We start from the raw sequence: 26,963 nt of genomic DNA, 5'->3' as shown, positions 1-26,963 counted from the left end.
GTGATTGATTGTGTTGTGTTTTTGTATTGTACATAGATATGTTTTTGGGAGATGAATTGGGGCAGGTTTTTTTTTAAGTGTAGGTCACATACAAACACTTCAAAACAGATCTCATTTAAAATACTGGAGCTCTGCTCAGGCCAGACAGGGTGGCTCCTGGAGGCCTTTGCAAAAACTTTGGGGAGTGCCTAAGAGACTTCACTAATGGATTGTTGTTTTGAAAAGCAACAGATGAAAGAGATTGGAGGAGTTCAGAGCCACAGGCTGTCTGGAGTGCAGGTTGCTGTTCTAAGAGGGTCATGTGGTTTTTCAAGCAGAGGAAGTCAAATAGGCTTTTCTCCGAGAGAGAGAGAGATCCGTTCTGCAGTTTTATAGTCAGCAGCAGCAGCTGGGACTGGAACAGGACAAGCTGGCAAACTTGTGGAAAAACCCCACTTTGAAGATGGGTTGTGAGTACTGGTTAAAGCCCTTGTGATTTGTACAAGAGGAGAGGACTGGCTGCCTAATGTTTCACTTGAAGTAGGAGAAACAAAAAGGAACTCTGGTGACCTGAAAGAAAGAGGTTATCACCTGGAAAACCCTGATAGGGCAAGTTTCTTTGGCAAGACACTGACGTGGCTGATTATGTGTCCAGGAACGACAAATCTCTCTGAAAACCAACAAGAACCTTCCTGAGTGGTAACCATTACCTTTCAAACACCAAATCCTGGTGAAATTCATAAATGTTAAATTCTGTGGTCAGTATAAGAATTGCCTGCAACCAGTGAACTTGAAGGAATGAGAAGAGAGATTGGACTGTGAATCAAATAACTTCTCTGAACTTGCATACACATTACGTACATGTGCGCTTAGAATTAGAAGTGGATTAAGTTAAGAGTAATGTTAAAGTTTGATCCTGTTTTCGTGTTTAAAGATAATTAAAAACAACTTTTGTTTAAGTCACTATTTGTCCTGGTGAATACCTATTGGTGCTGGGTTTTGGGGTCCTCTGGACTTGTAACAGCTGTTACAGGGTGGCCGGCAGGGCTATCAGCACATACCTGTACTTTAATTCATCTCAAGATTATTTAAATACCTAATGCAATGTAATGCTAAGTAAATAGTTGTTATACTCTATTGTTTAGGGAATAATGACAAGCTGGTCTGTGGGTTTGTCCTAATTTGAACAGTCTGAAGCCCACTGCAGTAGATTTTCCCATGGTCTTTTACACATTGCACACGCAAGTCTTATAAAATTATGCGCTTTTTTCCACCACACTCTTTTATACATTGTACGCATCTGTGCTTTATTCCCGCTATGATTTCACTGCCCTGTGAGTACGTAATACATCACTCGGGATGTCACCACTGGGGATTGGGCCGCCCTTAGATCCACAATATCCATGTGAACCAGTGAATAGACCATTGTGAATGGTTCACCCAGTACTGCAACATGGGTCATTTACTCACCTATTTAGTGGGTTGGCAGTATGAAAAGGGCTACTAGTCTCCCTCTGGATCTTTCTGTGACTGTTGTCGCTGCCCCTGAGAGGACACTATCCTTGAGCTCTTTAACAAACCTAATGTTATTAACTTTTCAGATAAATGTCCTTTCATTGGTACTTTATCATTTTGATGAAAAGTAATCGGTCTGTAACATTTACTCTATTTCTCTCCCCATGGATGCTACCAGACCCACTATGTACTTCCAACATTTTATGTTTTTATTTCAGCTTTTCTATTTCCTATCCTGTGGATCTGTGAATTGAATCAGCGGCTTCACGACAAACCCAATCCTGACATGCTCTGGCTCAAGGAAAGCGTGCCATTGCTCGAGCTTTCTCTGTCTTGCTCACCACAGAGTTGGAAGGGGATTGGCATTTAAAGTGGAGAATTAAGGAATATATTGGTGAATATTCATTATCAATTTATATTTTTGCATTATCTCTTTCTTTATATAATGTATATTTTTGTAGTTTTTAAACAAAGTAGCTATTCAGCTGCAGCAAGTAAGGATTTTGGAGTATATGGTATAATGTATGTGACAGTAATCCCATTATGTTTCCATTGAAGCATGGTGTACAGTTTTGGTCCCTTTACAAATAAGAGAAGAAATTCACAAGGCATATTCCTGGGATCACATACAGCAAAAAAAAAAAATCAGGTCTGTCTTGTTTGATATTTTGAAGAATTAAAGGATGATCTCGTTGAAAGATGCACGATCCGAAGTAGATGATAACAATGTAGATGTTGCGATGTTTTCCTTGCTAGAAGGCAAGTTTAAAAATTAAGGAGCTAGGATTCCACATCATAGAAGGTAGGGAATTTCTGTAATTTTCTTACCTAGATCACCAAGACAAAGTGGATATGTTTTTGAAACATTGGGGAAGAAGGAGTTTTATACAGTATAACTGAGGCTTGGGCAAATCAGTCTTGATCGCGTTGAATGGTGGGGCAGATTTGAGGGGTTAGCCTCTACGGAACTTGTGCTGTAATTAACATAACATAACAATTACAGCACGGAAACAGGCCATTAGGCCCTTCTAGTCCGCACCGAACCAAACACCCCTTTCTAGTCCCACCTCCCTGCACAATGCCCATAACCTTCCATCTTCTTCTCATCCATATACCTGTCCAAATTGTGCATGTTAGTAGCATGGGTGGAAAACTGCTCAAACATCACCTTGCTCGAGTGGACAAGAGAGTGACAAAGTCACCCCTACTGCACAACAATAAACCCATGAAAATAAAAGTTCACTTTTGATATCTTGAACACCACCTTCAGCATTATCATGAAGAAAGCTCTCTGACTTGCTGTAGGCCAACACAGCCTTTGGCTCGCTGAGGAAAAGGATGTTTGAAATTCCTACCCTTCGACATGTATGTGAGACAGGGATTTACCTATAACAATCACTGGGCACTTACCACTAACGATATCTGTACAAAATTCTCCAAATCCATTTACAGGATTGTCAGCGTCTTACCCAGTCTTGAGGTTCTTGTTACAGTCAGATCTGATAAGTGGGTGACATCTTTTCTTGATAAAATGCTATCAAAATAGTATCAATGAGGAGTGCTATCATCAAAAAAAAATCACCAGGACAATGGAAGCTGCTTAGGAATGGCACCAAAACTTTCTTGAATAACATTGTCATTGCCGTGTGGAAATCCCAAAATGGAGAAGGAGCAACCTAGGAGACAGTGAGAATCTCAGATTCTCTTCATTAGCCACACAGATGCCAAATGAAGACATTAAAGGAAATTCACCAGCTTCAATCCCATCAAGCTCCACCTGCCCCTTCTGTTACAGAGGCAGCAAATTTCACGGACCTAGACTTCTGATTTATTGTCAGAGTAGAAACATGACATCACATACAACCCTGAGATTCTTTCTCCAGCAGATCAGGCAGAATTATTGGTCGTGCTAAAACTGTACACGTGAACAAATAAATGTAAGTAAACTGTGAAATACAGAGGAAAAAAAATCAATACAGTTGAAAAGCAAGAGTCCTGTTCCTGAACCTGCTATTGCACGTCTCACGGTGCCTAAATCTCTTTCCTAATAGTAGCATCGAGAATAGAACATGTGTTGGGTGATGTGGATCTAACGGCAGCATTCCCTGTGGATGTTCTTGATATTGAGGACTGTTTTGCCTGTGATATCCTGGGCTGTGTCTGCTACCTTCTGTAGGGATTTATGCTCAGTGATATTGGTGTCCCCATACCAGACTGTGATGCAGCTGGTCAGCACACTTTTCACCAAATATCTGTAGAAATTTTCCAGAGTTTCCAATGTCATACCAAACATCTGCAAACTTCCAAGGAAGTACAGACACTGACGTGCTTTCTTCATAATGCAATTAGTGTCGGACTAAGAAAGATCTTCCGAGATAGTGACTCCCAAGAACTGAAATTTGCTCACCCTCTCCACTTTGGAATTTACAAGGTTTGAACTTCATTTTACAACAAAATGAATGTGATATCTGATGTTATACCATATTTTATGGATTCTAGGTTTCAAACTCATTGTAGTTTAGGTCTTTTTTAGGCAGTCCTGTGAGGCCTAGTATAACTGCTTCAATTGCTCTACATTCCTGGAACAACTGGAGCAATTGAATCTTTGAATCCTGGATTTCTCACCCCCCAGACCCACAATCACTGAGGATTGGTAATAACGTATCCTCCACATTCAGCCTTTGTTTCTTCTTTGCTCTTTTCCCTTTCCTGAGTTTTTTTTTTGGTTTGTCTATCTTTCTTTTTCTTGGGGGGGGGGGGGGGGGAATGAATCGTACACCTCTGGCTTTTCTTTCTTGAACAATCAACTCCTTGGTTTTGGTACCATTGAATGTGAGATTGTTGTTGCTGCATCATTTGGCCAAGTTTTGAATATCCCTCCTGTATGTTGACTCATTACTCCTTTTTATACAACCCACTACCGTGGTATCATCATTAGTGAATTTGTAGATGGAGCTGCACAGTCAAAGGTGATCTGGTGCTGATGGAGATTGTGGAGGATATGTTAAAAAGGAGAGGACATCATTGGTTGTTACAGACTAGTGATTTACTTGTATATGATGTTTCTCCCTCCCCCCCCCCTCAAAAAAGACAACAAAAACTCAGGAAAGGGAAAAGAACAAAGAGAAGAAACGAAGGCTGAATGTGGAGGATATGTTCTGCTTTGTTTTGGAACCTTCTGAAATTTTCTGGAGTTGCACCCAGTCTGTACGTGGAGAATAATCTGTTGGCTTGTATGTTGTTTAAAAGCCTCGGGCAGTCTGCGGAAAGCAAGTACTTACACATCTCTTGTCTCTGACTTGTACTGTTTTCTGTTATATTTATATGCTTAGTCTATCAACTATTGATCAATGCTGAATTCAAGATATTGAAGATGGGAGATTCACCAATGGTAATTTTATAGATTGTCAGGAGTTTCATTTTGGGAATGTTCTTTACTTGACACCCATTTAGCAGAAATGTTACTTTTCACCAATGCCCGGATATTAGCTAGATCTTCATTTTCTCAATTACCCTAGGAATTGTGAATGGAGCTGGATAGAGTGGAATTACACTTTGTCCAATTTGCTTCCTGAACATTTTTGGGTTTTTTTATGATTTTTGTGATTTCCTGTCTTTTTTTTTTAAATTTACTAGCATATTGCCTACAACGCCAACTGTTTGGCCAGTCCATGCACTCATGTTATCTTGGGCATGCTTAGTCAGGATAGATGCAGTCAAGCTATAAAAGCAGCTCACATATACAGAATCTGTGCATTACTTTGATATTGATTGAACACATGTTCATGCACATGTTCTTCGGATAATATAGAGAGTGTACTTAACAATAGCATTTATTTTCTGCATTTGCTCTTGGACTTCTTACCTGATGAACGTGGTGAAAGGTTTCACCAAAAAATTGTGACGTGGAAAAGTAGTATCTGGACATCTGGAATCCTTCAGTACTGACCGACTATTGTTGAACATTGGCACGATGTTGACAACGACTGAAAATCAGCAACAAAACATTTTTAGGTCAGTTGAACTCGTGCAAATGGGTCTGTATCATTATGCAATTAAATATGTAAATTCCATAAAAGTTCATTTAATGTTTCTCCAACTTCCTACTTGATACAGGAAATCTGAAATTATCTTTATGTTCAGCTTGAAGTTGTCCATCATAATCCCCCATTTGTTTTCAGGAAGCAAGCATTTTGAAACAAAATCAACAAACTCACCTTAGACTGATTTTTATGGTGGAAATGAAACAATCAATTTCAAAGATGCTATTCCAAGGAACTTTTGCAGTGATGTCCTTGGACTGAGCTGATGGCTTCCAGTAAGCCTACCATCTTCCTTAATGCCCTCTGGGTTTTCTGTGTACTACGCTGGCTTCAGTGGCCAGTTTGGGACCAAATGCTTAGTCAAAGGCAGTCACTAAATTCACCTTTGGAATTCATCAAAAGCACTGTTTGAACAGTAAATTCATCCATTGTGTGTGCAACTGTAAGCATATTCCCTTGTGGCAGTTTCCACTCTGTGTATTCATCTTAAAAATGGGCTTGAATCTCCTTTCGTTTAAATATCAGTAAATGCAAGAAGCAAATTAAACAAGTTTGGTAAACTGCAAGCAACATTAACCATGTCAGATAATGGCACTGTGGCTCAAATAGAAACCTGGCTAAAAAGGGTTCTGAATGTTCGTGTTCAGAAATAAAAATTACATTACTAATTAAGGAGCATATTCTATTTCATGTCAAGTCAGAAAAGTGATGAAGTGAAGCTCCAAGACTGGTATTGTTCTGTCAAGCAAGGATACGAAGGAACAAAGTTGCAGGGAAATTCAAGATGTGGAAAAACCACCTTGTAATAATAAGGTGGGACTTGAGCTATGGAACTTGCTTTGTGTTAATCTGAAGGGCAAAGATGAGAAGTTTTTTTTGGTATGTTCAAGAGAACTTTCTGAACCAGTATGTTTCAAGACCAGTCAAGAAGACAACATTGTTGAAGTGGGTTCTAGGCCTAGTTGGAGTGAATATCAGTAGGAGATCTTCTAAGAATCAGAGCCCATGATGTAACAAGGTTTAGAACAGTAATGGAAAATAATACAGATGGTAAAATATATACATTTGAGAGAAACTAATTATCGAGAACAGAGCAGGTCTAGGAAAATTGGAATCTAAGCTTGGCAAACCAAGCTGCAATTGAACAGTGGGAAATTTAACAACAATGTCGATGGTATGCCGTGGGGGAAAAGGATAAAGAAATTAAAGGCAGAATTCCCAATTACCAAAAGAGATACAAAATAGAAAAGTGTTTGCATTATGGCAGAGGCTATGTTTTTAATAAATGAAAAACAAGGCTAATGACAGAAAGTTCAAAGGCAAAAAAAATAATAAGACCTACTGGGAGTTTGTGGAAAGGCCAGCAGTAAAAATAAGTTGATCTAAAACAGTATAGACATATGTAAGGAAGAGATTATGGATATAATTAGAGACCAAAAGGGAAATCAACTGGAGGGAAGAAAGAGCATGGCTGAAATGCTAAATGACCACACAAGATTTGCCAAGAAAGAAGATGGTGCAAGAAAAGATGTGATAAAGAGTCAAGGCAAATTAAAAAATTGATAAAGGTCATATTGGAAAGTTTAGCTGCACTTAAGGTGGTCAATCACCAGGGTCAGATGGAATGCGCATCAGGAAAACAAGGATAGAAATTGGAAAAGCCCTGAGCATAATTGTCCAGCTTTCGGGATAATTCTTGGGGACTGATAGATTGCAGGATTATATTGTTTTAAAGAAAAAGCCACAAGGGTAACCTTAGTAGTTATTCACATGTCAGTTTAAACTTGATAGGAAAGGTTCTTGAAAAAATAATAGCAGTCACTTGGACAATTGTGGATTGATCGAAGAAAGTTAGCAGGTGTAATGTGCTGATGACATCAAATCTGAAGATAAATAATGAGTGGTGAAGAGACAGCAAGTGACCAATGAGATACAGGCAGATTTAATTCTGAGAAGTGCAAAGTATTAAATTTTGCTAAGAAGAAAGACAATATAAGCTATAATTCTAAAAGGATTTAAATGACAGAGTGCTGAAACTAGCAGGCCATGTTACTCAAGAATTTAAATAAAAAGTGTGTTAAATCTGGGGAAGTATTAGATTTTTCTTGTACAGGGACAAAGACTTTGTGGACAAAATGAGCCAAATTATGCTATCTGGGAAGTGTAGGATATCCCAGCCAAACTTGGAGATTCTGCAACTGAAGAAGAGTCCAATTTTGGCTTCAACAGAAGGATCTCCTTTCTGTCCATTACAGGGTCCTTCTGAACTGCCTGCTTCTGGTGGCTGAAGAGAAGCATCCCAAATCATAATGTAGATTCCAAGGCAAATTTGGTATGATCTTCACCACATGACAACACCAAGAAAAATGCAGGAAGCAGTGCCTGTCACAGGACTTTTCAAGCTCACTGAAGCCTTTTACATATCTGGCTGTCCACAAAAATTCCAGTTTACTTTTATTGCAGGATAGCATACAAGCCATGATACTAATCAAGAGATCAACAAGAGAAGCAATCTGAATGAAGAACTATGTGAACAAGATTGCCCTGAAACCTTTTACAAACTTTCCCACCACAATACTAGACTTCACCTTAATCAAACATCCAAAATTAGAGGTACCAGTAATTTTCAGAATTACATGGAAATTGTTCAACCAATAGTATCTGCATCCTAAGACCAAGATCATCAAAATCTAAGTATCCAGGCTCAGTATACAGATGGTGTATGTATTTGTACATGCTCAAGAGACCTTGTCACTGAACCATACAGGAGGATGAGTCTTGCACTCAACATATGCATGACTGAAGCCCTTTTAACAACTTGTTTCTGCTTCACTACACTAACTGAAAATAAAAGTTCAGGGTGAGGCCCTGGAAAATCTGGACCACTTCGCCTATTGGGGGAGACAACTCTGAGTAAAGGTAGATATCAGGGATGCAATTCATTATTATAGATGGGATTTAACCAGGATCATTGTCTAAAGAGGACTCGCAAAATCAGTAAGGACCTCTACAACCCCCGCACACAGCCTCTTTCAGCTACTCCAGTCAGGAAAGAGATGCAGGAGTATTTGAGCCACAACTACCAGGCTGAGAACAGCTTCTTCCCACGTGCAGCGAGACAGCTGAATGACTGAACTCATTACAAACCTTGTGACTCAACTATTTATTTAACAATAATATTTACTTTAATATTTGTTGACAAGTACCATTTGTCTGTATGTGTGAGGGGTCTTTATGTGTGTTTGCAGTGTGTTACACTGAAAACCAAAGAATACTCTGTGAGTTGCAAGTACACAGTTGGATGATAATGAACTGACATTATCTGCTTTGCAGGAGTGATCCTGTCCAACAATATACTTCTGACACCTGCGCAACTTAAAGCAGATATTTCATGGCTTTAGAATACTTCCACCAATTCTAACACTACCAAATTTCCCAAAATCGCTGGACAGACAAACCAAATTTGTTGTTCTCACCCAGGCCATCATCTCCAATATTAGGACACTAACACACTCGTATGAACAGACGCATGAGTTGTCACTGAAAAAGATTTTCAGCTTGACAGAGGAAAAGATTCAAGGATGTATTCAAAGCCTCTTTTTAAAAAAAATGCAACATCCTGATTAATTCCTGGGAATCCCTAGCCCATGACCATTCAATGTGGAGCAGGGGTATTTGGAATGGTAAGGAATGCAACATTGCACAAACACCTCATCTAATTGTTCATTTGGCCACCATCTGCCCCATCTGTGTAACGATCTGAGATTCTACATAGGCCTTATGAGCCACCTCAGAGACCACAAAACTGGAGTAGAAACAAATTATTCTTGAGCTGAAGGGACTGAAAACAAAATGATCCTGAACACTTCTGCATAATAGTGTAAAATCCTGTCAGTTAATAAGATAGACAGAGAAACACACCAGCTCAAACGGGTGTCATTATCTGTGAAAATTATCTACCAAGGAGAGAAATATTCTAATTGTGAAAAAAATTAACCTTCAAATCCACCAGCACAGTTTCACCTTTCAATCTAGCACACTGAGAGGATAATGTAAAGAAAAATATGGGTTAAAAATTAACTTTTTTATAGCAGTATCCCTTGCTAAACAATATAAAAAACAACTAACAGTCTGAATAAAAGTCTGAAAATTTCTAACTGAGTGATGTGAAAAATGTTACTCCTGTCACCACTGGAGAGTGAGGAAGGTTACTGACTGTTCTAAAGACACTAAGAAAGAAAGAATTAGTTTGTTGAAGGAGGAAGTGTCATCTGTTAACATCGGTCTGTTAGAAGCAAATATTCACACTCCTTATTATTCCAAGGCTACACAGACAAGTTTACCTGCTCAAGTCCATCCCACCATGAAAGTTGACCACAATTTCACTTTTACTATTCTCTCTTTGATACTCTTGACAAAACCAATCCTTGAAATACCCCAAAGAGACTGATAATTCTTGATTTACTCTCAGGAACTACAAAATCAAACTGATGTATCCATTTCTCTGATCAAACGTAAAGCTAAGCCTGTTCAGTATAACTGTATTTGTGATTTCTTCATGCATCACGTGGAAGGGGAAAATGTTCAGCCAGAATTAACAGGCCATCATTTCAACCAAGCATCCTCAATCATGAGAGATTCACATCATTGTTTGTTTGCAACCTGATTGTTCTTCACAAGATCTATCACTGCCTTTGACTTCTCGTGCAGCCATAAAGTGCCAAATTCAAGATAATGGGTTAAATTTAATAAATATATTCATGCTATTTATTGTTTTTTTTCCAAGAAATATCCTAATAATCTAAAGTAAAAGCAATATATTGAGCAGGTTAGGCAGCATCTGAGGAGAAACATTTTAGTTCTAACAGCAGGTCATTTTTTCCAGATGAGTTATTATCAAGTTGAAACAGTTGCCTGTTTTTCTAACTGACAGGTGCTGCATGAATCACTGCTTTGGTCCAACATTATCTTTTCTTATTTCAAACTTCAGCGACTTTGTTTTCCAATGTTCTGTACACTGGCAATTCACTTCATTTCTCTTAAATGCTGATTTAGTAAATGGAGGGACCAAACTGTTTTAAATTAGAGATTATGTATAAATGCAAATTGATTTTAGAGCACAAAACAGACGAAAAGAGACACACGGGAGAGTGCAGACGCTAAATGCACTCTGCTGGAGGAACATAGTGTTAATCAAATGCTTCAACTCAAAATGTCAACCATTCTTTTTCTCACACTGACGCTGCTTGACTTTTTTTTCTCAGCAGTTTGTGTTAAAACAGATAAAAAGTTTAACCACTAGCCTATCATTTTTACACCAAGGACTTGTTAATTCTGATTGTTGATTTTAATAATGTAAAATTTAAAATGGAAAAATTAAAAACATACTTGCGTTTTAAACATTTTGGAATATAATTAAGCATAAGTCTATACATTAAGGTATATTTAACTTTAATTTTATTCCTTGATCATTGAGTTTTTTTAAACTTTTGCAATAGATTACATCAGTAGATAAGTAAATAAGAAATGAATCTCTGCAGCTACAGTATTTCAGGCATCTGCCGATAGACGTGGAGCTAAACATTGCCTCAAGCCCTGTCCATATGCCCTGCTCTCCTTGTTAATAAAGTAATGCAATCTTGCAGCCAAGACTGATATCTTCACCAGACTTGCAGTTTGAGTGAACCGTGGCAGCATTTGTTACACTGAACTCCATCTGTATCACTTCTTACAAGAGGATTTATACAGAATGATAACCTACTAATGTGCTTTATAATTAGTTTCACAGGAAGAGAGACAAAATATTTAGGAGTTATTAAACTAGAACAGAACAAAAAAAATTTTTGATCTCAATCGCTGCAATGAAAACATCCATTTTCTGAATAACCTAATTATAAAACCCTCATGTGCCATTTTCAGTAATGAATGGAGGACAATAAACTTAAGATTAATGTTGTCTCAGGGCTTTTAGTTTGTAAAATTCAGTAACAAGATACAGAGGTGATCAAATATTTTTCAATGTTCATCAATGGAAGGTTGGATGAATCTGTTCCGATTGCTCACCAGAATTGGTAAATGTTTTTTTTCTAGTTGCCTTTGCAACTAGAAGTATATTGGATGCAATTTGACCTCACGTTATAAAAATTTAGATTCACAAAAAATGTAAATATTAGACCCTGGAGATTTTCGGAAGACTACACATTAGCTTCCAAACAATGCAACAATAACTGTGACTGTGGGGAGCCTGGGATACTCAGCCTAGCGTCGCCACAACCCAGATTGTCGTTACGTTCTTGAAGTTCAACATGCTTGCATTTTACTGTGATGTGAAGATTTATGCAAATGTATTACTTCAGTCTGGCTCTAAATAATAACTTCTGACAGCCAGGCCTTCGTGATCACAAGTTCACCAATGAACACCGTTATTAAAGAAATAAGCATCCTGCTACCCAAGCAAACATGCATAGAATTTCTATGGCCTAATATCATTTATATTCTCATGAAGTGGAATCCTGTCTTTGTATACATACAGTGGAATGAGTGTGTAACAAACCTTCATTTTACCATGCCCTGGATACTTGAAAAATCTTACAGGCAGGAAAGTTCAGTTCTGTTGAAGGGTCTTTGACCTAAAACATTAACTGTTTCTCATTCAACAGATGCTGCCTGATCTCCTTAGTTTTATTTGAATTTTGTCTCAGAGGTAAAGAAAGATCTGCTTGTCAATATCACTGCCACTTTGAATCTAAATTATCTTTTGGAAGGATCTGATTTCTTGAGGATTGTTGCTGCCTGCCAACCTTAACAGTTTTTAGCAGATTTCAGTGAAAATTATATTGAACCAATTAGATTTAGGAAAGGTAAACAAACTCAATTTGCTGAATAATGCTTCAATATGTCAGTTTGCAAATTAATTGAGTGCTTTACCTCAGTGTATGGCCATGTTATGATTTTGCTGACAACACAAACATCAATTCCACAGTCTTGCACTTCCAGTTCAAGGCACACTTAGAGTTGCACAAACAATTTTCACAGTTTTAAATGGACAGAAATCCATCCAGGCTTCTTGTGAGCACCATTCTCCCTTTGAAGAAGGGGATCAGCCTCAAATGCCATGCAGTGTTTGTATTCACCAAATAAAATCTGTAGATTACAATCAAGCAGCTAACTGTTGCAAGGTTAATTCTTAATTTATTGAATTAGATAAATTCAATAAAGTTTGGTTCCAATAAAACAATTAAGTTCAGTTCTTGTCTTTACCGAAACAAATTTTGTTTATTGAAATTTTACATACTTTATGAAATAGTTGCCAATGCTCAGAGATTTCAGAACATTTTGTTTTTTATTTTAACCCGATGGAAAATTTTCAGCTATTTTTACATTTGATACATTTCATTAGCTGAATTTTTCTTTTAATTTAGGCATTCAGCATGGTAATAAGCCATTTCGGCCCACGAGACCATGCCGCCCATTAACCAACACTCCCCGTATATTTTTGAACAGTGGGAGGAAACCAGAGCCCACAGAGAAAACCCATGCAGATGCGGGGAGAACATACAAACTCCTTACAGAGAGCACGGGACTCAATCCCTGGTCCGATCCCAATCACTAGTACCGTAAAGGCATTGCACTGCTACCACAACCGTGACACCTCTGGGCACATAATTCCTACAAATGTGTCAATGGCTAACATCTATGCAAGGGGTCTCCAAAGTGGTCGATGTCGACCCCTGGGGTTGATGTGACTATCCAAAGGGTTGATAAACGGCTGGGGGTCAAAAGAGGATCAGGGGAGGTCGATTTAACTTTTGGGGTTGAAAGCTGACATATAAGAAATAATGTAAATTTCTGATACACATTTCTAATTTATAATTAGTTTTTATTGTCTATTTTGTATTCTGTTTACTGAAACAATGATAATATAGTTATAATAATTTATTATTAGTTGGAATCACAAGACAATGGACCGTTGTAATACTTGTTTCCACATGGATGAATTGACTTGGAATTTTTAAAACTCGTATGCTCTATTTTTAAAAATACTCGATAAACGTATTAACTATATTATTCATCATTAGGCATTGTAGTCTTGTAACATTTTAAAATATTTTAGCTTAGCTTTAGCTTTATTTTCAAGAACGTAACGAAAATCTGGGTTGTGGTGATGCTAGGCTGAGTATTGTCTAGTCCAGAGACAGCCAGTGCCTACTCCAACATTGCTATTGGAGTGGTGTCAGTGAACTGATAGCTTTGTATTTACTGTGTAAATGCTGCATTTCTAGTAAGCACAATGGCGGCTGCTAAGGATAATGCATATGGAAACTGCACATCTACGTAATCATTACTATTTATTCATCTATCAATTTATTTATTTATCCATCTATTTTTTTATTTATTTCTGTGCCTGCCTTGGTGGGGGGGGGGGGGGTCGATGAGAGATCAAGGATTCCATGAAGGGGTCAATGGTCTAAAAGGTTTGGGGGGCCCTGATCTAACCCATGCAGCCTTCTTTTACTTTTTTTTTTTGCTTTGCTTTTTAGGTTTAGTGTTATAAATATTGCATTTATCCAAACAATGATTACAGAAAAAAACTTGCCGAGATCAGCAACTATCTATGCTCATAGGGCCACTGTAAATGAAAAAAAAACACAATCCAGAAATAAATTGATTTCTTTCCCACGGGAAATCACTTTGGAATTGAACATTTGACAAAAGGTTTAAAGTTTGATTTCTTGCTTATAAATTTTTTAAAAATGGATCGCAAATAATTTCTAGATCTACTATTGTTGTAGCTTGTCTTCTTCAATTCAAGATATTATCCTTAAATAACTATGACCTTCCTCTTGCTCTTGATATCAGTCTAATAAACCTGCTATCCTAAAATGGATATTTCATCCATTCAGTGACTGAAATATCCATCCTATGTGGGTATACTGTTATAAAAGTTAAGATCAGAATAAAAGTTGGTGCCAAAGCCATTACAGTGCCAGCGTTTGGGACTGGGGTTTGTATTCTGCGCTGTCTGTAAGGAGTTTGTACGTTCTCCCCGTGTCTTTGTGGGTTTTCCCCAGGAGCTCCAGTTTCCTCCCACCAATGTGGTCTCTTAATCTGGTTTTGATTACCTAAACAGATGACAGAAAAAAGATCCAAATTTCATCCACAACCCCACCTAAAATTATTTTGATATTACAATATTGGCTTTTCATCTCTCATGAGATTATACAGTCCTGAATGGCGCAGTACTTGCAATGCTGAGGACATCATGGCAACTTGAATCAAAATGGTTTTACAGCAGTTTCTAAAGCCATAACTCTATTACTTAGAAGGACAAGTGCAGCATTTCAAGTAAAATTTATTGTCATCTGATTATATAAGTACAAATTGGCAAAACAGCATTCTCCAGTTCTTGGTGCAAAACTTGCAGACGTACAACCAGATATAACACACATACAGACAAACAATATATATGTGCAGGACAATATTCATATGTGCAAAAAATGAGAGTCTCAGATGGTTAGTCTGAGCAATTCCTTTGGTCGTTCAGCATTCTCGCTGCCCATGGGAAGAAGCTGTTCCTCAGCCTGGTGGTGCTGGCTCTGATACCCCTATATCTCTTCCCCAAAAGGAGCAGCTGAAAGATACTATGTGCAAGGTGGAAGGGGTCCTCAATGATTTTGCACGCCCTTTTCAGACAACAGTCCTGGTACATTGTGTGGAGGGGGGAGGGGAGACTCCAATGATCCTCTCTGCCACTCTTATGGTCCTGTGAATTGACCTCCAATCCATTTCTCTGCAGCAACTGTACCACTGTGGTGCAGCCAGCCAGGACGCTCTCAACAGAGTTCTTGCAGAAGGTTGACATGATGGTAGCCTTGATCACCTCAGTCTTCTTAGCAGTTGCAGTCACTGTTGCACATTCCTGACAAGTGAGATGTGTGTCCATGATAGGTCACAAGTTCAGTGAACTCCAAGGAACTTGGAACTCTCTATTTTCTGACTACAAAGTTATTGATGTGGGTGGTCGAACTTGGACCTCCTGAAGTCCACAATTATCTCTGTCTATGTTCAGACTCATGTTGTTACTCTTACACCATTTTCTATCTCTTCTCAAGGGGTGGCACGATTGATGTAGCGGTCAGCGCAATGCCTTTACTGCACCAGCGATCATGACCAGGGCTCAAATCTTGTGCCGTCTGTAAGGGATTTGTATGTTATTACCTTGTCTGCATGAATTTTCCCCAGGGGTTCCGGTTTCCTCCCATCCTTCAAAAACATACCAGGATGTAGGTTAATTGGGTATAAATTGGACGGCACAGTCTTGTGAGCTGAAATGGCCTGTTATCATGTTTAAATTTTTTTTAATTTAATTTAAAAATTCTCTATAGTGCAACTCATCATTGTTGCTGATGAGGTCACTGCTGTGTCATATGCAAACTTGATAAAATCGGCGGAGCTGGATCGAGCACTGCAGTTGTCGGTCAGTAGCGTGAATGGGAGTGGGCCAACCACACAGCCATGAGGTGCGCTAGTCCTCAGAACGACAGTGCTTAACATTCTGCTACCGACCCAGACAGACGCGGAAGTCCGGAATCCAGTTACAGAGAGTGAAAATTGCCTCTGAGTCACACACCAGTCTGATTGGAAATTAGTCACCATTCCTCAATGATTCTTTGGCAAAATTCTGGAACTTGCCATTTAACAATAACATGGGAGATTCTCAAATATGAGGCCCACCACCTTCACAAAGTCCATAAGGGATGAGAGTGAAATGCTGCTTTCGCCATCTATTAGCCTATGAATTGCAGTAAGTAGGTGATAGTCAGAGTCTACTTCAGGAATTGTAAATGAAATTGTCCACTACAATTGATTAAGTAGCTGAGGGTATTTGACTGTACGGGCAGCATCCTAAGGAACCCTGGATCAGTGACCCTAGGATTGACACAATTGTCATCTTCCTCAGTTCTCCAATTGAATTTTCTGTACAGTTTTTCTACAGCAGCATCTCACATAATTCCTGTCCTGATTGGTAATACTCACATCAACACAGGAATTCAACTCATTTGGGCCAAGACGAAAATGAGGCAGGGAGTGAAAATCATTCTGAAAGTTACAAGGGATATTACTGTCAATATTACTTTAGGCATGGAAACAAAAGAGATATGTACCTCTATTTTGATCTGATTGGACACCTCAAGGATTTCTGAGAACTTAATCCTGACATGGCTAGTAAATTTCAACCTTTAAATAGTAAGGCTTCTTGGCAGTTTCTCTTCATTTCTGGATTACTGTATTTAACCAGACAACTGGTGTCCGAGATTAAAAGGTTTAATGAAGTCAAATCCAGCACAGGGGAAATATTGTTCAGCCAACTTATTGAACTTTGTTTGCTTTGAAAATATTTTGTTCCAGTGCTTAAAGTTAACAGATTTCTTTAGATCTCTTTGGGCTTCAAATCAAGAATCAGTGGGAATAGTAAAACAATTTCCAAACTACATTTTTGAAGAGAATACCTGCAATTTTTAATGCTGCTGAATACAGTGCAATCAGAAAGAAAGAAAAAGAGAAAGCTGGCATAGTTGACTATAACACTGGTCAATGATTATTTTTTCAAAACGTTTGCTTCGTGAAACAAAAATTGGGGAATAGACAACTTCAAGATGAACACAAAGAAAATTTCAGATTTGCTGTATCACATAGTAATTTGGAGAAACATTAAATTAACTTTTATTGAATTTGGCATGTTTAATCGCATAATGATGCCGACCCATTGCATTAATTCAACTGAACTAAAAATGTTTTGCTGCTGATACTCTGTTGTACTCAGCATCTGATGCCTCTTGTGTCAGTGTCCAATAATAGTTGGCCGGCATTGATGGATTCTAGATTCCATTATACCACTTTTCCAATGTTGAAATGTCCTTGTGAAACCATTCATCATGTTCGTCACTGACTGCACCAAGATCAGCAGGAAAAGTGCAAAGGCAGAAAATGTACTTTATGGTTTGATTTTTGATTTTTGATTTTTAGGATCAACAGCCCAAAATATACCAAGAAGAGCTCAGGAAGTAAAATCTTTGTTGTCCATTGTATGACAATAATTCGACTGACTTATTAATAATTCAAGATTTAATAATGTTTTTAAAAATACAAAATTCTGGAAACAGTAGGCCAGGCAACATCTGGAAAGACGAATAGTTTATGTTTCATCTTTCTTTTTCCACAGATGCTGCCTGACCTGCTGAATGTTTCCAGTACTTTCTGCTTTGATTTCAGACATCCAGCATCTGCAATTTTTTGATTTTCACATTATATTGTGTCTGAATTGATTGTTTAGCCTTGAAATAGTTCCTGGATTGCTGATACAAATAAAAGCTACACATTTAGAGTATAAAAATTAGTTGTGGAGTAGACCAGGCATGCAGTGATGTTCAAAGATATGCACTCAATTCCCATGCTGTTGAACGCTGCATTTTTGATCATGCAGGATATGCTGGAGATGGCAGGGAGTCTCATACAGAAACAAATCTAACTGAAAAAAGAAAATGCTGCTGGAATTCAGGAGGTCAGCCAGATCCGTTGGGGCAGAGGAAAGGTCGATGTTTCAGATCAAGACCCTGTTCTTCCCTGATGTTCAACCTAAAACTTTCACCATTACCTCCTCCTTCATAGACACTGCCTGATCATTTAAGCTCCTCCAGGATTTTGGGGTATTTTTAATTGCCCCGGGTTATACCAGTCTCTTGTGTCTCTAAATCTACTCAATGCCTGCAAGCCCAGTTTCATTATCAGTAAGAGGGCCTGAGCAGGTCCAAGGCAATGAATTAGGGTTCAAAAAAAGCCCCTTCTCTTGTTTACATCCTTTAATAGGACTCCTTTAAGTTGTAAGAAGTAAAACACAAAAAAACTGCAGACACCATGGTTGAATTTAAAACACAAAGATAGAGCAATTTAGCAGGCCAAGCAGTGTTCTTTATATAGCAAAGGTAAAAATACATAACTGATGCTTTGAGCAAGAGCGAGGGTTCTATGAATTAAGTACATTAGAATATGACTACAGTCTCAACACTGTACAAGATACAACAAACCACATTAATTTTGAAACTCAAAAGTATGAAGCAGACTAACACTTCTGAAAATGGTGGAGAAGATACATTTCACTTGTTACATCATTAAATGTGTGGGGTATACTCTTAGACACACTGTTCCAACTATAGACTGCCAAAAGCTCATTTAGATGTTGTCAAGTATTGAGAAATGTGCAAGAGCTCTTCAGAGTGTACTATAAGTTACTCTCACATTTTTCTTGCTTATGTCAGCTATACAAAAAGATGCCTGTTTGGCAATTGTCAAACGAGAAGTCTTTGAAAAATACATCAGTTGTAAAAAAAAAGCAATCAATATTATATAATATAGAATTTCAATTCATATAGAATGTTTTATCATGTTGAGATATCCAAAAATTCTTTCCATCCAACAAAGGTTTCAACAGCTTAGGGGAGCAAATTTGCCAACAAAAAGACCTCACATTCAAGAGCGAAATGACCACGTAATGTTTTAGCAAAATAATAAATGTTGTCCGGCATACCAGAATATTCATATCTTAATTTGAATGCAATATTTAGACTCATTCTCATGACTCAAACACATTCACACATAATATGTAGAGAATGCTGCACTGGAAGTAGTGCTATCCTTGGAATGAGTGGTTAGAGTCATGAGAAAAAAGGGCCTCTTTGAAGATGAAATAACAGTGTTGCATTGAGCAGGCAGCAAATCTCATGCAAACTATAGTTCTATCAAAGGTAATTCATAGTTGTTGTAATTATGTTTAATTGGATCAGGATTGCCACAAATAGGTGATGTAAACATTAGTTTTTGTGTTACTTAGGTACTTATAAAATCTTTTCTTCTTTGGCTTGGCTTCGCGGACGAAGATTTATGGAGGGGTAAATGTTCACGTCAGCTGCAGGCTCGTTTGTGGCTGACAAGTCCGATGCGGGACAGGCAGACACGGTTGCAGCGGTTTGAGGGAAAAATTGGTTGGTTGGGGTTGGATGTTGGGTTTTTCCACCTTTGTCTTTTGTCAGTGAGGTGATTCAGTAATAAACTATATTTGAAAAGTCCAGATTCTAACACAGTTGTGAGTGAAAGCCGTCATTGTGTAATGAACATGAAATTAACATCAGATTTCAGTTGCGTAGAATATTAGTTTAATTTATTGTCATATGTACTGAAACATTGTGAAAATGTTAGTTCTTTGTGCTATCGAGGGAGCAATGGTGCATTTTCAAAATAATTCTTTTAAAAATTAAACTCTTTCCATGGCCGGGGGGAGAACCCACAAAAGTGTTAATTGGATATGATCTGCACAGCATGCTTGTCTACATTGCTTGGAGCATTGAGAAAGATGGCAAGTCACATTGTAACTGTATTATCCCTCCCTACCTCCATCTGCAATCTCTCACGTGCCCTCTTTCTCTTCAATGATTTCCATTTTCCTGAACTTCACTGCCTCATTTTCACTCTGGACATTGAAATACTTGCAACTGAATAAAACTTCAGTCAGGCTACATTTGAAGTATTGCATTACAGGAAGGTTGGGATGGCTTTGGTGCAGGAGGTTCATTGGTATGTTGCTTGCATTACGGGATATTAGCTTTAAGGAGAGAGTTTGGACTAACGGATTCTTTTCTCTGGGTGCATCGGAGGATGATGAGCAACTTGAAAGAAGTGTATACAATTAGAGGCACAGATAGAGTTTTTCCCCTTCTCTGGAAATGTCAAATATGAGAGGTCATAGGTTTAAATTGAAAGAGGAGATTTCTGAGATGTCTTTTCCCCCACAGCGGTAGATGGTTGGAATGCATTGCCAGGATAGGTTGAAGTATATAGGTTAGTGCTTAAGAGTTATGGAGACAGACACATCAACTCGTCTGTTCTTTTACTGTACTGTCCTAATCTTGGCAGTCATTAACATGAACTAATTTCCAACCCATGATTTTGGCAGTCAACTTTATGTTGTCAACATTAATAGCAGCTTACATCACCTGTTACTGGCATTCTACATTAAGTACTCGTAGCGCTGATTAGGTGGTACATAACGACGTTGTGTAATGTCATTAGCAATAATAAGTTTAATTTCTCATCAAAAACAAATACTAACTTAATACCAAGTGTCCTTTTGCAACAAAAAATACATAATTAAGAAAATGCTGTAAACTTCCAAATATTTAGCCTGATTCACAGATGATGTCATAGAATTACTTTAGCACTTGTTTTTCTAATGGATGATTTAAAAAATGTGGCAAAATGACGTGATTTTAAAAAAAAGGTTCAAAAGAACTATTAAGATCATTTGCATGAAATAGTTTAAGTATCCAGTAAATTAGTGGCCACATTCAGCAACTAATTTTAATGTTAATTTCAACTACTTTGCGTTCTTAATTTTATGCAACAGTTTACTTGTATGACAATATATTAATCATTAAATTCTATTTAATGCATCATGGGAATAAATTTCCTTCCACTGAAGTTACTTTGACTGTTAGTTAAGCTACTATGTCTACAGTTGTTTGAGAATCACTAAACAAATGGCTAAACTGGGAAATAGACAAGAACTTTGAATACATGGAAAATTAATTTAATCAATCATATTTTACAAACCATATAGAAAGATAATGACTATGTGTGTCTATGTTTATGTGTGTGTGTGTGTGTGTGTGTGTGTGTAATAATAAATGTACAGCACGGTAACATGCCATTTCAGCCCATGAGTCCGTGACGCTAAATTTACATCCAATTAACCTACAACCCCCGTTAAGTTTTACCATAAACATAACCATTTACGGAGCGGAAACAGGCCATGTTGGCCTTTCGAGTCCGCTCCGGTTCACTGATTTTGTCCGCCCTCTTCAGGCATTGGTCCCGGTAGATCTTCATCAAAATTCAATTATCATGTTATATTGAACAACAAGAGGAAACCAGAGCCCCCAGGGAAAACCCACGCAGACACAGAGAGAATGTACAAACTCCTTATAGACAGCATGGGATTCGAACCCTGGTCCCAATCGCTGGCGCTGTAAGGGCATTGTGCTGACTGCCATACCAACCGTGCTGCGTGTGTGTGCAGATTAACCATTAGGCTGAGTAGGCTGAAGCCTTTGGCCCCAGAAGGTAAAGTGATCTGTCACAACCACTGGTATACCAATGTAGCCACTTGTTTAGGCTTGCGTTGGTCCTGGGTCCACCTGTCAATCGAGGCTCCAAAATGCCAAACCAGATTTTGAAAGGTGACTGGGGCAAACATCACAGAATTCCAAAAAGTGCGGCGGCCAGTTTAATAGCCACCAGAAACCCCAAAATCTTATCTCCGCTGAAGGAGCCGAGGGCGCACTTACAACTCAGAAGTGATTTAAGGGGAATTAACTGTGTTCTCTAACACCCCAACTGTTCGGGTGAAGCCGGTGACTTTGGGCCAGAGTTGGCTCTGCATTGTTGCTGGAATAACGCGTGCAGTAGTTTCTGGGAACTGGTGACAGCAGCATAAAGACTTGCAGTGAGTGCAAGGAGGGAGCTCCGAAATACTGGTATTCACATTATCACCTGCGGTAATCAGTGAACAGCAGGAGGGGTATGACTGGTGGCCAGTACTGTTAAATGAGAGGCCAGTAGTGAGAGTGGCACCTAGGTGGCCAGGCTGTCACTGGGAGTGAGGGTCAGTGGGTGCAGCCTGAGCCGCACCGGGAAGTGAGAGGCAGCGGAAGTGGCCCATTCTGCCGCAGGGAGCAAGGGGCGGTGGATTAGTCAGGCATGTGGCAGGGAGTGAGGGGCTTCGGGGATAGCCTGGGCCCATAGTGGGGCTAGGCCTAAGGCCTGGGTGGTAGTTAATCCACTAATGGTATGGTATATATATGTTATGTTGTGTGTGTGTGTTTTTCTGTCCACCAAATGGATTGCTATTGTCTTTCTCTCTTTGGCTTGGCTTCGCGGACGAAGATTTATGGAGGGGGTAAAAGTCCACGTCAGCTGCAGGCTCGTTTGTGGCTGACAAGTCCGATGCGGGACAGGCAGACACGGTTGCAGCGGTTGCAGGGGAAAATTGGTGGGTTGGGGTTGGGTGTTGGGTTTTTCAAAAACCAAGGCTGATTTTCACTGTTATACAAGAAGCAACATTCACAAGAGAAAAATGAAAACATATTCCCAATTTTTTGTTCTTTATTTGCACTCTACAAGAAAACTTCTATTTTGATAGTCTCTACCTATATGTGGAAAAGCCTTAAACCTATAGACCATTTAGTGAAGCTAATCCCATGAAGCTAATATACAACAGGTGTATCCAACTTCATCAAGACCTGCGTTGATAAGTGTGTGCCCACGCGCATACCAGGTGTTCCCCAACCAGAAGCCGTGGATGAATCAGAGAATTTGCAACCTGCTGAGGGTGAGAACAAGGGCTTTTAAGGCCGGGACTTGGGATCCTTACAAGAAGCCCAGGTACAACCTGCAGAAGGCTATCTATGAAACAAAGTAGCCAATTCCAGAGGAAGCTAGAGACAGACAGACACGCCAGTTATGGCAGGGAGTGCATGCCTTTACAGCCTACAAAGTGAGAGTGAACACTATAGATGGCTATGATGCTTCACTACCAAATGAGCTGAAGACCTTCTATGCCCACTTTAAGAAGAAGAACCAAGCAGTGCCTACGAGAATTCCTGAAAAGGCTGAGGACCTTGTGAGGGTCTCTGAGGGCGACATCAGAACATCATTCAAGAGGGTGAACCCTCTCAAGGCATCAGGCCCTGACAGCATATCTGTGAAATGCCAGTTGATGAAGGAGACAAAGACGATGGTCAAACACATGGTCAAACAATAATCATGGCTTTTATTAGCAGAAACTCATGGTACAATAATGAAAGACAATAGGTGCATATGCAGTTATATCCAAGGGGAGTGTCCTTAACAGTAGAGATAATGCACAGTCAATGTTAGTACAGCAAGGGTTGCCAGAGGGGAGATAGGCAGCTTGGCAGACATTCACCACAATCTGGAAGGGTACTAAAATCTGCGCCAACTAGCTAGTGTTCACGGACATTTTCAACCTCTCATTGCAGCACAGTCAGAGATTTCCATCTGCTTCAAAAGGGCATAAATCATCCCAGCGCCCAAGAAGAGTAGTGTGAGCTACATCAATGACTACCGCCCGTAGCACTAACTTCTTCTGCGATGAAATACTTTGAGAGGCTGGTCATTATACCTAAGCAAAGATCTGGACCCACTGCAATTCACCTATTGTCACAATAGCTTCATAGCAGATGCAATATTGCTGGCTCTTCACTCAGTGGACTTCAGGAGGAAGGCAGGGGAACACAATCCAGTCCTCATTGAGGGCTCAGTAGTGGAGAGGATCAAGAACTTCATATTCCTGGATGTCAACATCTCCAAGAATCTATCCTGGAGCCTTCATGTTGATGCAATCACAAAGGAGGCTCGCCAGCAGCTAGACTTTGTGAGGTGTTTGAGGACATTCGATATGTCACTGAAGACTCTCGTAAACTTCTACAAATGTACCGTGGAGAACATTCTGGCTAGTTGCATCACTGCCTGGTATGGAGACGCCAACTCTCAGGACAAGAATAAACTCCAGAGAGTTGTTAACTCGGCCTGTGACATCACAGGCACCAGACTTCACTCCATCAAGGATGTCTACATGAGGCAGTGTCTTAAAAAAACCAGCCTCAAAGACCCCCACCACCCAGGCCATGCCTTCTTCATTCTGCTACCATCAGAAAAAAGGTACAGGAGCCAAAAGACAAGCACTCAACAGCACAAGGACAATTTCTTCCCCGCTGCCATCAGATTCCTGAATAATCAATGAACCAAAGACACTGCCTTACTTTTCGTGCACTATTTTTTTTTATATATAGTGATGTCGTAAGATAGGTATATGTCGCAAAATACCAAATTTCATGATTTTTTTCGTGACAATAAATTCTGATTCTAATTGGTCATTATTTTAGAGTTATATATGGTGACATTGAGGAGGCAGTGATATATTTCCAAGTTATGATTTTGTGCACTGAGGTGGTGAATGGGATTACAAAGATGTTTTACTTGCACCTTACGACCAAATCATGGGTTGAGAAGTAGAGCTGGGAGTTGCTCATTTGGTTAAATGCTGAGTTTGTTGATGGTGCCATCTGCAGGAATGATACACTAATGGTACCAAAGATAGTGCACCATCGGTGGAGGGCTTGGATGTTCAGGAAGGTAGCTGGGATGTCAATCAAACAGGCTGATTCAGCCTGGTGACAAGCTCATGTTCAGCCTATGATAAATATTGCATCAGATCTTGTTGGAGATGACAATTGCATAGATTTGTGCATGTGATTGTTATTTGCATTTCTCCATCTTCTTAAAGACTTGTCTCTTGATCTGTTCGATTTAATTTTGTTTTCACAAGGGAGTCATCAAGATCAAGTATGATGAAGTCAGGAACTTGAGTGGGGTGGCACAGTTGGTGTAGTGCCAAGCGCAGTGCCAGTGATCAGGACCGGGGATTGAATCCCGTTTTCCCCGAGTCTGCGTGGGTTTTCCCCAGTTTCCTCCCACCATTCGAAATGTACTGGGGGTGTAGGTTAATTGGGCAGCATGGACTTGTTGGCCAAAATAGCCTGGTACTGAGCTCACTGTCTAAATTTTAAAAATAAACTTTAAAAGTACATTCGATTAAGAATATAAATAAAAATCACAGGTTCTATCTTTTGGCCAGATATGCAATATTACTAAGACGGAGGGATGCTGCCCTGCCAACCCATGCTCAGTGGCTGAGGAATATCATGTCTGGTTTAAATCTAGAAACAATTTGCTATTCTGTTAGTTACTTAGACACAAGGTTTCAAAACTTATGGGGACCTTTTCGGAACTACTTTTAGAGCCTCTAGTTTTATTATAAACCCTGTCTTCCAACACTATTATTATTCCAGGTGCAAGGTATACTTTTATTTTAGAACTTCAGCTTGGTAAAGGGCTCAAGAGATGGGGGGAGAAAATGAAAATATAATACTGAGGATAAAATTGTAAGATGTTCTGTTACCTTACTCTATAGACAACTTTATTGATTTCTTTATATTTGACATCTCTGTTGCATATTTTACACATTTTCTGTACATCTCTGTTTACTTAATTAAAAATATTTAGAAAGAAAAAAAGTCAGGATGAATATATGCAACTATCGTGTATTTTTAAAATAGCATTAACATTTTTTAAAAGTTTAAAAATCAAGGATAATTTTACTGAACTTTATTTAGAGTACAATTTTTTATACAATTGTTTATGGAAGAATGTTATGATGCGATGTAAAGATGTGCATCATTTTTTTTCTTAAATCCATCCTCACTGTTAATCATCTAATCTGATAGATTTTGCAGAGGGCACCAAGTTGAGTAACAATGGTGCCTTCCAAAATGCACATCACACACACATTTAATATTATGCTGTACAAATTCTATTTCATAGACTTTACATAGGAAAACAAAGACAAGATTGTTAATTATAGTGCAAATTCAGTCTTCTCTTCCTTTAAAACAGGATTTCTATTTTTACAAAAAAGCAACTCTTGATGGCATAACTCAGGTAAAAAATTGCTTACCCACAATATTTTATTTCAAACTTTAATTCAAATCCCTTTTATGACAGCGTTGATTCTAGATTGAAGTCCTGATCAACTCTATTAATACATGGTGCAAAACCTATGCACCTCAACAATCATATCATAGTTGCATTTACTGATTGAATGAGATCAAACAGATCTGTAGTTCTTTTTCACATTCAAAAGTGTCTGCAGGAGACAAATTTCTCTTAATAAAGTTTGTTCAATGCTCAGTGAGAAGACTATAAACTATTTTTAAACAATCAACAGTTTATGATAGCGGTGTCCCATTTTCAAGAAACTCCTACTTCACTGCAGTCAAAGAGATGTGTCTGGCTACGAATGGAGTTTAGTTAACCCTCTTGATTTGTTGCAACAAGCTGTCTTTTTCCATCTGGGCCTCAGCAAGATCCAATTTAGCTTTGGCTAATTTCTGTTTAAGATATTCATTTTCTTCCAAAAGTAACTAGAAACAAATACAAAAAGGCAATATATCATAACACTTTAAAAAAATTACTCTCCATTCTGCCTTTTCACAACTTTTATTTTCCTACAAGGTTCTAAAGGTCAGTGTGAACAAATGATTAACATTCCAAGGGCAGATAACAATAAGGAAAATGAAAATTTATGAATTCGGCAGATGAAGATGTATGAATTTTTAATTGCCAGCAGCTGTTTGTGACATGGCAGAGGCCGAGGCAAATTGGGAGTGATGATGTTGAATAAGGCAGTCATCACCTTCGGCTCAGGAATTGGGAATGTGATCAAGGAAATGTTTT

The 26,963-nt window shown here is 38.8% G+C and overlaps 1 protein-coding gene and 1 long non-coding RNA gene across 8 annotated transcripts in view; one reads left to right on the top strand and one right to left on the bottom strand.

Annotated features, from left to right (window-relative positions):
* LOC138748332 (uncharacterized) overlaps nucleotides 1-26,963 on the top strand; it is a 54,533-nt gene that overhangs the window by 4,351 nt on the left and 23,219 nt on the right. The window contains exons 2-5 of one of the 4 annotated variants that reach the window (XR_011347941.1): nucleotides 1,713-1,888; nucleotides 2,053-2,143; nucleotides 4,585-5,508; nucleotides 7,793-9,694. This is a non-coding gene — a long non-coding RNA (uncharacterized lncRNA). Of the gene's footprint in view, nucleotides 1-1,712; nucleotides 1,889-2,052; nucleotides 2,144-4,584; nucleotides 5,509-7,792; nucleotides 9,695-26,963 lie in introns of those variants that run through there. The other 3 variants (XR_011347942.1, XR_011347940.1, XR_011347944.1) reach the window with 3 other exon arrangements.
* bltp3b (bridge-like lipid transfer protein family member 3B) overlaps nucleotides 23,399-26,963 on the bottom strand; it is an 87,564-nt gene continuing 83,999 nt past the window's right edge. For all 4 annotated transcript variants that reach the window (XM_069908314.1, XM_069908316.1, XM_069908315.1 and 1 more), the window contains one exon: nucleotides 23,399-26,650. In XM_069908314.1, coding sequence (XP_069764415.1) covers nucleotides 26,534-26,650 — 117 coding nt within the window. In that variant the 3' untranslated portion in view covers nucleotides 23,399-26,533. The remainder of the gene's footprint in view (nucleotides 26,651-26,963) is intronic.

The sequence above is a fragment of the Narcine bancroftii genome, chromosome 13 (genome assembly GCF_036971445.1).
Source record: "Narcine bancroftii isolate sNarBan1 chromosome 13, sNarBan1.hap1, whole genome shotgun sequence".
Lineage (NCBI taxonomy): Eukaryota > Metazoa > Chordata > Chondrichthyes > Torpediniformes > Narcinidae > Narcine > Narcine bancroftii.
This window is presented reverse-complemented; position numbering and strand designations above follow the sequence as displayed.